The 12,500-nt window shown below is 44.4% G+C and overlaps 2 protein-coding genes across 17 annotated transcripts in view; both read right to left on the reverse strand.

The window, feature by feature from the left end:
- Nucleotides 1–8,275, reverse strand: part of LOC113568009 (protein kinase C and casein kinase II substrate protein 3) — an 11,116-nt gene extending 2,841 nt beyond the window's left edge. The window contains exons 1-9 of one of the 3 annotated variants that reach the window (XM_081696373.1): nt 8,168–8,275; nt 7,748–7,911; nt 5,444–5,515; nt 5,148–5,304; nt 4,015–4,250; nt 3,342–3,497; nt 2,664–2,839; nt 1,177–1,297; nt 303–367 (exon numbers count right to left, since the gene is read on the reverse strand). In XM_081696373.1, coding sequence (XP_081552499.1) covers nt 303–367; nt 1,177–1,297; nt 2,664–2,839; nt 3,342–3,497; nt 4,015–4,250; nt 5,148–5,304; nt 5,444–5,500 — 968 coding nt within the window. In that variant the 5' untranslated portion in view covers nt 5,501–5,515; nt 7,748–7,911; nt 8,168–8,275. Of the gene's footprint in view, nt 1–302; nt 368–1,176; nt 1,298–2,663; nt 2,840–3,341; nt 3,498–4,014; nt 4,251–5,147; nt 5,305–5,443; nt 5,516–6,218; nt 6,296–6,430; nt 6,495–7,747; nt 7,930–8,167 lie in introns of those variants that run through there. The other 2 variants (XM_081696372.1, XM_035530990.2) reach the window with 2 other exon arrangements.
- Nucleotides 8,276–11,094: 2,819 nt separating this feature from the next.
- LOC113568011 (SH3 and multiple ankyrin repeat domains protein 1) overlaps nt 11,095–12,500 on the reverse strand; it is an 82,381-nt gene continuing 80,975 nt past the window's right edge. For 13 of the 14 annotated variants that reach the window (XM_081696031.1, XM_081696035.1, XM_081696030.1 and 10 more), the window contains one exon: nt 11,095–12,275. In XM_081696031.1, coding sequence (XP_081552157.1) covers nt 12,194–12,275 — 82 coding nt within the window. In that variant the 3' untranslated portion in view covers nt 11,095–12,193. Of the gene's footprint in view, nt 12,276–12,377; nt 12,488–12,500 lie in introns of all 14 variants that reach the window. The other variant, XM_081696036.1, reaches the window with a different exon arrangement.

The following is a 12,500-nucleotide window of genomic DNA, read 5'->3' on the forward strand; positions in this document are numbered from 1 at the left end:
TTGGCATGAGGTACAGTGATGTGTGAGGTTGAGTGATGTGTGAGGTACAGTGATGTGTGAGGTACAGTGACGTGTGAGGTAGAGGGGTGTGAGGTAGAGTGATGTGTGAGGTAGAGTGATGTGTGAGGTACAGTGATGTATGAGGTAGAGTGGGGTAGAGTGTGTAAGGTAGAGTGTGTGAGGTACAGTGTTGTGTGAGGTAGAGTGGTGTGTGAGGTAGAGAAGACCCCCAGGTCTTCAACCCCAAATCTAAAAGAGCTCAGATAGTATGATGATTATAATGATGAAGAAGATGAGCTTACACTTTATCTTTGTCTTTCACCGGCTTCTTCCTGGGTTTCTGTTTCCTACCTGGAGGGACCCACTCCTGCACACACCCAACAATCACACATGTACACACCCAACAAACATACACATACCCACCCACACCCAAACAAACACACACATTTACACCAAACAAACACACACATAAACGCACCCATCACAAACAAACAAACACATACACAGCCACGCACAAACACATACACAGTCACGCACAAACAAACACCCACACCCCAACAAACACACACATATACAGCCAACAAACACACACATACACACCCATGCCCAAACAAACACACACATATACAGCCACACCCAAACACCCACACCACAACAAACACACACATACACACCCAACAAACACACATACACAGCCATGCCCAAACACCCACCCACACCCACACAAACACACACACACACAGCCAACAAACACAGACACCCATGTCCAAACAAACATACACATACACAGCCACGCCCACACAAACACACATACTCACGCAACACACATACACAACCACAACCACAACCACATCCACACAAACACACATACACACCCAACAAACACACACGCCCAAACACACATACACAATCATGCCCACACAAACACACAGACTCACACACAGCCATGCCCCCCCACCCCCCACACAGCCACACAAACCCACACAAACACACACACCCATGCCCACACAAACACAACCAAATCCACATGCACCCACAAATACACCCCCAACAGAACGCATTGAGTATTCGGTTATTGGGTACAGATTGAGTACTACTTATTCTCTAATATTGTATACACACCCACAATCACAAAACCACACCCACTGCCCCACACCCAGCATCCTCCCATCAGACCTGCAGGGCGGGCCATGTTGTGGGCATGCCTGGGCCATGGTGCACCCTCCACCAGTGCAAGTCCTCCTCCTCACTGATGGACAACAGGGTGTGGTGGAGCTCCGCATACACCTCCTTAACACTGCAACACACACATTACACACCTCCTTAACACTGCAACACACACATTACACACCTCCTTAACACAGCAACACACACATTACACACCTCCTTAACACTGCAACACACACCTTACACACCTCCTTAACACTGCAACACACATTACACACCTCCTTAACACTTCAACACACACATTACATACCTCGTTAACACTGCAACACACACATTACACACCTCCTTAACACTGCAACACACACATTACACACCTCCTTAACACTGCAACACACACATTACACACCTCCTTAACACTGCAACACACACATTGCACACCTCCTTAACACTGCAACACACACATTACACACCTCCTTAACACTGCAACACACATTACACACCTCCTTAACACTGCAACACGCATATTACACAGCGTCTTAATACTGCAACACACATTACACACCTATTTAACAATGCAGCACACATTACACACAGGCCTAACACTACAACACACACACTACTCACCAACTTAACAATGTAACACACATTACACACCTCCTTAACACTGCAACACACATATTACAGAGCACCTTAACACTGCAACACACACATTACACACCGTCTTAATGCTGCAACACACGCATTACACACCTCCTTAACGCTGCAACACACACACTACACACCTCCTTAACGCTGCAACACACATTACACACCTTAACGCTGCAACACACACATTACTCACCTCCTTAACACTACAGCACATCCATTACACACCTCCTTAACACTGCAGCACACATTACACACAGGTTTAACACTGCAACACATGTATTACACAGCACCTTAACACTACAACACACACATTATACAGCGCCTTAGCACTGCAACACACACATTACACACCTACTTAACAATGCAACACACAATACACACCTCCTTAATACTGCAACACACACATTACACACCTACTTAACAATGCAGCACACATTACACACAGGTTTAACACTGCAACACACATTACTCACCAACTTAACAATGTAACACACATTACACACTTCCTTAACACTGCAACACATTACAAACAGCCTTAAAACTGCAACACACACGTTACACACCGCCTTATCACTGCAGCACACACATTACACGCCTACTTAACAATGCAACACACTTTACACACAGGCTTAACACTACAACACACACATTACTCACCACCTTAACAATGTAACACACATTACACACAGCCTTAACAATGCAACACACATTATTCAGCACCACAACAGCACAACACACACATTACACACCACGCTAATACTGCAACACACACATTATATATGGCCTTCACACTGCAACACACAGACACACATGCATGCATACTGAAACACACTGAAGCACATACACACCTGTCATTGTTGGTGATGTCAAGGTGTCTATGTATAGACAGGAAGGCCTGCTTGAGGAAACTGATTCTCTTCCTCTCCTGCTCCTGTGATTGCTCAAACACAGCCTCCATTTCCTCCATGTAGCGAGCTGTGTAGCCAGTCACATCCTCCAGAACTTTTTCATACCGATTGCGTGCCTGTGCACACACACACAGACACACACACACACACACACACACACACACACACACACACAGACACACACAGGCACACACACACACACACACACACACACATAAAATGCACACGGACACAGACACACAAACAAGTGACACAAACAACTAAGAAGTGAATAATAACAACAGCTGCAGTATTATGCTCTGAGTAGTGTCCTGAATGGGTGTGTCCTGACTGGGTGTGGTCTGAGTGGGTGTGTCCTGGCTGGGTGTGGTCTGAGTGGGTGTGTCCTGGCTGGGTGTGGTCTGAGTGGGTGTTTCCTGGCTGGGTGTGGTCTGAGTGGGTGTGTCCTGGCTGGATTGTGTTAACTGTAGTTTCATCAATATAGGGCACTGAATCATAGCCACAGAAATCTGTTAATTATTTTTAGTGGGTTGAATTACAAATGATAAATGGACTGATTTTATTGAATTGATTCAGAGAAATAGCAGTGAGTTGATTCATTTCAGTAAGTTGACTCACTTTGTCCCGGTCTTGTGTGGCTCTCTCCCGGGCCTGCTGGATCTTGGCGAGTGTGTATTCATTCAAGTTGCTGTTGTGTTTGGCCTGGCACTCTCTGTCCAACACACTCTGCTCCTTCTCACATGACTTATGATATGCAAGCCGAGCTTTTTCCAGCTGCACTTTACCACACACACACACACGCACACACACACATAGAGGCATACGCATGCATGCACACACAGTAAGGTATGAACAATGAAGTTTATCTTATGTAGTGGTCTGATTACATTAGTATCAGACTACATTAATATCTGACGACATTAGTAAGTATTATTTATTTATACAGCACATTTGTACAACTGCATTTGGGCCAAAGTGCTTTATAACAATGAAGGACCTTAAACAAGATAATAAAAAATGCATCTCCTGTGTGTGCCATGGGTCGGTCAGCCCAGACTGGATACACTAAAGGAACTGACACTCTCTGTGTCTGGTTCTCTGTGGAAAACTGTACTGAGCTGTTAAATAAAGCTGATGTCCTGAAGTGGAAGGATTTCTGCTCTCCAGAAGACCTTGACTAACTCAGCCTGTGGAGATTCTGTACTCAGTCTAAGGTAATCAGCTCAGTTGAATCATGTCTGTTCCTGTTATTGTGAGCTGCTAAGACAATGTACAGCACATTCTGCTTCACCTTCTTTAGTTTCTTCACCCAGGGTTTCTGAGCACATGTAAATGCTGTTTCAAAGTCATGTGACTCATGGAAGCCACACAACATCCTCTGCTTGAATGTGTCTGTTCGCCAGGAGTGAATACGCTCGCCCTCCTCCGAAACGAGGGAATGAGAAATAGATGAATGCAGAAGAGACAAGCGCTCAGCGGAAGAGAAGAAAGCCTGCCAGGCCGTCATGAGGGAGCCATAGAGTGACCCTGAGAGACAGCCAGAGTGAGGAAGACAGACAGACATGGAGAAACAGGCAAGCAATAAATACAGAGGTGGAGAGTATTCCTATTTCTAGACAAAAGTCAGATTTAAAATGATTTGCAATCATTTGGCCTAAAACTGAATGTCTATGTGCCAAAACCCAAAACAATTAACAAACTCTTCACTCCCTTAAACCAGTAAAAAAAAACTCCAGTGAGACATAAAATACACATCAGCGCCTGGATAAACCATCCCAGTATCTCCCTGTACCAGTCCAGAATCATACATAAAACACCCACGTATCTCCCAGTACGAGTCCAGTATCATGCATAAAACAACCCAAAGCAACTGCACACACACCAGAGAGTCAGGAATCATGGCATTCCAGCTGAGGGCTAATGGCATGAGAACAGGGAGTGTAAGAGTGTAAGTGTGTAAGAGTGTGACAGCTCAGTCCAAACAGTGTGTGTAATTACACAGAGATACACAGTGTACAAGTCACAAAGAGGAACATGCTGTAGTTGAATGGTGTGCTGTGTGTAAATGTGTACAGAATGGTGCCATACATGTGTACAATATAGGAATTGTATAGATGTGCAGAGTACTTATTGTAGTCTGCTGTAGCGTGAGGGTATGGTTACTGTAGTCTGCTGTAGTGTGTGTGTAGTTACTATAGTCTGCTGTGTTGTGAGTGTGTAGTTACTGCAGTCTGCTGTGGTGTGTGTGTATAGTTACTGTATTCTGCTGTAGTGTGAGTGTGTAGTTACTGTATTCTGCTGTGTTTTGAGTGTGTAGTTACTGTAGTCTGTTGTGGTGTGAGTGTGTAGTTATTGTACTCTGCTGTGTGGTGAGTGTGTAGTTACTGTAGTCTGCTGTGGTGTGTAGTTACTGTGCATACTCACGGGAGTCTGCCACAGATCTCCACTTGCTACTCCAATCTCTGAGCTGCTGGCTGTACTGTTTCTCTACCCGTGCTCGGTCCTTAAAACACGCCACGACGTTGTCACACACCTGGAAGAAGTCCTGGGTCCTGTGCACTGTTCGCACATAGTTGCCTGGCTATGGACACACACACACACACACACACACACACACACACACACACACACACACACACACACACACACTTTACCCCATAAAATCCCCCTGTAATCACCCTGAGTCAAACTGAGTCACTGTGCCTCTGGTTCTTTCTCACCATCCAGAAGCTGAGTTTCTTCACATCCTCCTGTGGTTCCTTTGGAGGCATTGTCATGACGGAGTTGAATCCCTGAGACAGTGAAGAGGGTCAGAGGAGAGAAGTGCTGGGCAGATGGGTAGAGTGGTGTGTGTCTGAATTTCAGAGAGGGCAGAGAGTTGGAGAGGAGGGTGGGGTGTAGGGGGAGGTGGGTGGAGTGTAGGGGGAGGAGGTGGGGTGTAGGGGAGGTGGGCGGGGTGTGGGGGAGGTGGGTGGGGTGTAGGGGGAGGAGGGTGGGGTGTAGGGGGAGGTGGGTGGGGTGTAGGGGGAGGAGGGTGGGGTGTAGGGGGAGGTGGGTGGGGTGTAGGGGGAGGAGGGTGGGGTGTAGGGGAGGTGGGTGGGGTGTGGGGGAGGTGGGTGGGGTGTGGGGGAGGTGGGTGGGGTGTAGAGGAGGAGGGTGGGGTGTAGGGGGAGGAGGGTGGGGTGTAGGGGGAGGTGGGTGGGGTGTGGGGGAGGTGGGTGGGGTGTAGGGGGAGGAGGGTGGGGTATAGGGAGAGGTGGGTGGGGTGTAGGGGGAGGAGGGTGGGGTGTAGAGGGAGCTGGGTGGGGTACAGGGGGAAGTGGAGCACAGGAATCTGGCAGTAGAAACAGAATCCCCTCCCAACATTCCATCATCCAGCATAGGCATCCCAAAATAAATACCAGGAAAGGTCACACACACATGCACACGCACACACTTTAACTTCTTTATTTAGGTCTACTATTAAAATACATATTTAAAAGACTGCAATCTTACCAACTGCATGTGTCCAGCATGGTATAAACAAGTGACCATGTCAGCAACAGTCATACACACACAGCAACGGTTATACACTGCATACACACACAGTAACAGGTATAAACAGCACACACACAACACAGACACACACACTTTTTCCTCCATATGTGCCGATAGCTTCTACTTAATGTAGATTTGGAACAGTATTGTACAAGATATTTTATTTTTACCTTTTGGTAACTGAGAATTTGACACCCAGCCATACAGCACAGACCCCATATACATTACTGACAGCAAGCTAGTTTAGCCCATTTAAAACATAATCACACTCATACCAGTAACACACACACACACACACACTCACATACATACACACGCACACACACATACATACACACATATGCATACACACTCATATACACACACATGCACGCACACACACTCACATTACACACACACACATACACACACACACACACATGCAATCACACATGTGCACACACACACTCACATAAACACACACAAACTCTGAGAGTGACATGGTGTGTGCTATGTGCCTGAGATATAAAAAAACATTTTTGAAATATAAATATAAATTACAAACATTATGCATACCATACCTGTGTGAGATCAGCTGCAAGTTGTGTGTGTTTGTGTGTGTGTTTGTGTGCCTGGTGTGAAAGCTAGGCATCACAGCTCTGTGATGAGAGGTCATGTGAGCTAATTTGATGGTGTGTGTGGTGTACGGCCTTCGCCAGTTTGGAACACACTTTATTTTTACACCACACATACAAGATGATTTGTATTACTGTGTTTGAACTTCAGGGAACAGAGCTGCTACACTCATCTGTATGTGTGTTGGAGAGACAGAGAGAGAGAAAGTGAGAGAAAGAGAGAGTGAAAGAGTGAGAGAAACAGAGAAAATGAGTCATTCTATGGCTCTGCTTTGTGTCATACTGTCATTCTTTATCACCATGGCAACTGTGTTCACACTGAGCAGTGAGAATCACATGTTCCCATGATATAGATTTACTGTCTCTTTCCACAGAAGTGCTTCTGAGCTGACCTGCTCTATAAGATGGGTATAACTGGTTAGCGTTCCTGGTAAATAGCTGCAGTTTATGAAACAGCTACTGTGGCACCACTGTTGTGTTGACTGCTCCGCTAACCGAGTGCAACCTCTCTGCTAGTCTTCCATTGCCTCTCAATTAATTTTCTGAAATCCATCAAATTTAAACAGACAGATCAGTGCTGTAAAATGTATCCAAAACCAAATACAAAACAAAACAGAACTGAAACTACGGTGACAAAACTCTGTAGGATGGTAAACAATATGAAAGGAAATAGTTAGTTTGCAGTTTCCAGCCAGATTACTTAAGTATTCTATCACAGCTAATACACCACTTCCAGGGGGCGCTGAGAGTCAACAAGAACCAGCTATTGCACCACCTCTAGGGGTCGCTGAGGCTGCACTGGGTCTGTCTGTGCCTTTATTAGGCTACTGTGCATGGTATCACATTCAGTGAACAGAAAAGGGGAAACCGCACCTGTATTTGCAGGTTCCTCTGTGCATGCAGAACTGTAGAAACTGCCGTGTTGAGGAGCAGATCTCATTCCATCTTCTTCCAACCTTCTTTTAAGCTAACGGACTATGAGCCATGCTCAGGTCTGTACAACTGTGTGTCCCACACATGATGTGTCCTATTTCCACCTGTAGGGGGCATATCATCAGGCGTGCCTCTCCTGTCCACAGTAAACCACTGAAAGAGTTTGAAAGAGGCTAAGACATCAGCACTGGAAGCTTCTGGAAAAAAAGGTTCAGGTGAACCACACGCTTGTCTGTCATGGGCCCAAACACACAAAACATCACCTTGGATTGCCTTGTATACGATATGTGCTATATAAATAATCCTGTATAAATTTCATTTTATATATTTGTATATATATATATATAATTCCACACTTGCCCCTTTTCCTTCCAGCTCATGCCCTCTACCATGTCCTCTAGGTCTGGGAGCTTGAGAGTCCTGTGCAGTATCTGAGACTGCACTCTTCTGGACCGAGATCTCAGATGTTGTTCCTGGGATCTACAGGAGTCATTTTACTAGTTTGGGGGTCATAGTGTGCCCCAGTTACCACGGGAACCACAGTAGCCACCAACCTCCACATCTTGGTATTTCACATCTACATCTAGTTTCAAGTTTCAAGTTTCAAGTTTGGTTTATTTGTCACATACATAGTCATACACAGTACAACACGCAGTGAAATGGTGGAACACGCAGTGAAATGGTGGAACACGCAGTGAAATGGTGGAACACGCAGTGAAATGGTGGCCCTCTTCTGCTGTTTGTCCATCACTATTACATCTGGTTGATTAGCCTTTACCATTTTGTCTCTGCCTATATGGAAGTCCCACAGAATCTTAGCACGGTCATTCTCCATCATCTTTGGGGGTGTGTTCCACTTTGACCTTGGAATTTCCAGCCTGTACTCAGCACAGATGTTCCTGTACATTATTCCAGACACTTGGTTATAGTGATCCATGTGCACTCTGCCTGCTACCATCTTGCATCCTGCTGTAATGTGCTGGATTGTCTCAGGGGCGTCTGCACAACCTGTATCTGGGGTCCAGCCTGGTGTGGTAGATCCAGCCTCTAATGATCTGGTATTCAGAGCTTGTTCCTGTGCTGCCATGATTAGTGTCTCTGTGCTGTCTGTCAGTCCAGCCTTTTCCAGACATTGGTGGGATTTCTCCATATCAGACACTTCCACTATCTGCTGGTGGTTCATACTGTGCAGGGGTTTTTCCTCCCATGATGGTTCCTGTTATTCTCAAAAAAACAGAATATCACTAACATGCTTAATAAATCTTAACCAATCTCCAAACGAGCTTTTCTTTCTGAAGTTCTTACAAAAGCCAAAAGCTGGACTCATCTGATTTACAAAGACATTCTTTAGCCTTTTCAGTCTGGTTTTCATTGTACGGGGCTGCCCAGCTAAAAGTGACGGGTGACCTGCTGCGTGCTGGACGTTCAGGGGATTTTGCCATTTTACTCCTGCTAGATCTCAGGACTGCTTTCTACTGAACATGACATCATCATGACATTATCACAACATTAATAAAAGATTGTGCATATTTTAAGGTAATAACAGCCTTATTTAAGAATAGGTAATACTGGTATTGCAGAATTTAATTAGAAACCATGAGTAAGCGAAACATACTTAAAACAGATTTTTAATTCAACATATTTTACTTTCTGGGACAAAAAATAAATTGTTGCCCAGTGTTATTAAATGAGATCTGATTAAGTAACTTAGACATTTAACAGATACATACTTAAGCAATAATTTAAATAAGCACTTTTACTTCTAGTTGAATAATTATTGTTTAAAGATAACAAGACTTTGACTTTAGCACAGTTTTTGGCCTCTTTTCCAACCTCAGCTCCAGGGTCGGTATTAAGACTGTTACTCATACTTCTTTTGGACAGATCACAGATTCTTGCTTTGTTGGAACCTCAGGAAATTCACAGTAAACACCGTCAAAACCTAGATTCATGGAGAAAAATAGTTTATATACAGGTGCAGTTGGCCAACTGAGCAAACTACAGAATCACATGATGATGTGACGTTGTATCATGACTCTTTATACAGTTCTAATTCCAAGTGGGAAACAGGGGATCCAGACAGTGTAGACAGTTGATATTGATTCATCAGAAACAGGGTAGTGTCTCTTCAAATGGTGCAATTACACTGTAGATGACATCCAGCCTGAATGTGAACAGAACAGGGAAAAATGATTCCGGTTATGCAGATAACACCCAACTCCCACTGGGGCCCGCTGACTTGTGCTCACGTAGGCGTCTTCATGAGTGTCTTGATGAAATCCACCTCTGGATTAAATGGAAATAAACTGGAACTTATTCTCTTTGAGCTTCTGATTGTCTTTGGGAATGTACTTAGAAACTTTGGAATCAAGTGAAACCTCAGACCTGATTCTGATTACAACTTTAACCAACCAATTCATGCTGTTATCAAAAGTCATTTCTACCATCAGAGAAAGGATTTAATAATGGGGTTATAAAGGCAGTGCAATTCCTCAGAAAATATACATGATAGATCAAGAAAGATCCCAGACACACTGGTCTAGACAAAAGTATAAAAAGCCTTTACTGACACACAGCTATGTATTAAAATAGTGTCGATGCACTGCAACCCACTCAGACCTTCAACAGGGCATACAGAATTACATATCAACAAACCACCTGAGAGCGTGTGCACACACACACACACACACACACACACACACACACACACACACACACACACACACACACACACAAATGCAAACATCTGCCCCCTGCTGGTCAGGAAGAAGGGAAACGTCATCAAGATTTTCTCCTTCTCACCCTCAATACTTTCTGAAGCCCTGTGGGTCTGGAGGTGAGCTACAGACATGTAGGGGACACACCTGTCCTCAGGATCACACCTGTCCTCAGGATCACACCTGTCCTCACAATGTCATCTGGAATATGGGAACCTCACCTTTTCTCGGGCTCAGGTTGAACATAGCACTCATTTAAGCTAAGTGACGGTCTTCCTCACACCATCCCTCCTTCAGAGAATGGTGGTCTCCATCACATGGACCCTCCCACTCCCCTTGACTAATCAGCAAAGCCCCACCCACGAACAACAGAATTAAATATTCGTAAATGAACACCAAATGGGAAATAATACATCAGTGCTTAAGGTGGTCTAGTTTAGATACACCAGTGCTGATAGATTTAATTATTTGGCTTATTTGGAGTTTGGGTTTGAAGGTTGGGATTCACGGTACATGCCTTGAGAAGGAAAACTGATCCCAGGTCAGAAGGAGGACACAAGTGTGTTCAGGATAATTATCATTTATTCAAACATCTTAATTATATCTCAGATCATCACCATCATATCCACCATTCTTACATAGCAACAGAAATACCTGATAAACCTAGATAACTCTGCATAAATATCTTCAAAGTGTGCACACACACGCACACAGGCACGCACACACACGTACATATATATGTATATATATGTTTGTGTGATCAATAAATTCATAGAGTTTACTATATCCTAAAATATTCTCTCAAATAAAATGAAGTTATCCTCTCCTCTCAGAACTAGTCACCACCCACACACACGTGTGAATGTGTGTGGTGCTTGTATGTGTGAATGTGTTTGTGGGTCTGACTAATGGTGGGTGTGTGTGATCAGATGCAGGGACACTAAACCCAGAGGGGGAGTTCATCATGTTCTTCTTTCTGGAAGACCAGTTATGTTTACAGAGTTCAAATGTTTATGGACTTAACTGTTAAATGCTAATTATGAAACTTATTATCTTTATCATTATTATCATTATTATGATCAGAAATAAAAATCTAACGTTCATTATTCACCGTTTTTGATTACATTTTAATATGTTTGGGGTAAGGTTCGGGACAGAGTGTGTTTAACGGTAAGCGTAGAGTTAGAGTGTGTTTGGAGGTAAGGATGATATGAACATTAACTGCACAGATTTACAACAATAAAGATCTTTGTATTACTATAGTAATCAATAAACTTTACATCATCTGTTTCATCACCATAGCAACAGAGTAACGCTGCCATCCTCGTGAATAAACAAAAGCAATTTCAGTAAGAAGGAAGTCAACTCTCACGATTGTCCTTATCAGATTCAGTAGCAAGGCGGTGATGTCCACTGTCTCAAGTCCCGTCCACAATCTGTCTCTGGTGATCAGGTTGAATGTAACTGGTAAAGCAGCTTAACACTTATGTTAAGAGGTTTCCATGATAAGGCAGAATTCAGTCAAACGTGCGCAACCTCTTCTCTGCCCCACTGGTTCAAGAGCAGCTGTATCCTGTCCAAGCTCATAGCCCTGTTCTCTGTGCACAATAACCCCAGGGTCAGGGTCAGGGTCAGGGTGAGGGTCAGGGTCAGGGTCAGGGTCAGCCCCTCAGCTCTGAGCACCCTCATCTCTCCCCTGCTCAAGGAGTCCCTCTGAGGACACGGTGGAGATGGAGAAGGGAGAGGACACCCTGAAACACAGAGGAAACTGTGAGAGCACAGACCAGCTTGGAGACGGTTCAGAACATGATTACGCACTACACATAACTGCAGAAGTCAAATGCAAAACACACCAGTCACGAGGATGAGTGCATACAGCAGGCTGGATGACAGTCAGAGTGCCTTTACAGTGGGGCTGTGTCCAAACCTTTGCCATATCTTCTCATCTCCTCTCCTCATGGTACTCAAAGTTCACA

Source organism: Electrophorus electricus, chromosome 14 (assembly GCF_041902795.1).
Source record: "Electrophorus electricus isolate QZ-2024a chromosome 14, ASM4190279v1, whole genome shotgun sequence".
Classification (NCBI taxonomy): Eukaryota; Metazoa; Chordata; class Actinopteri; order Gymnotiformes; family Gymnotidae; genus Electrophorus; species Electrophorus electricus.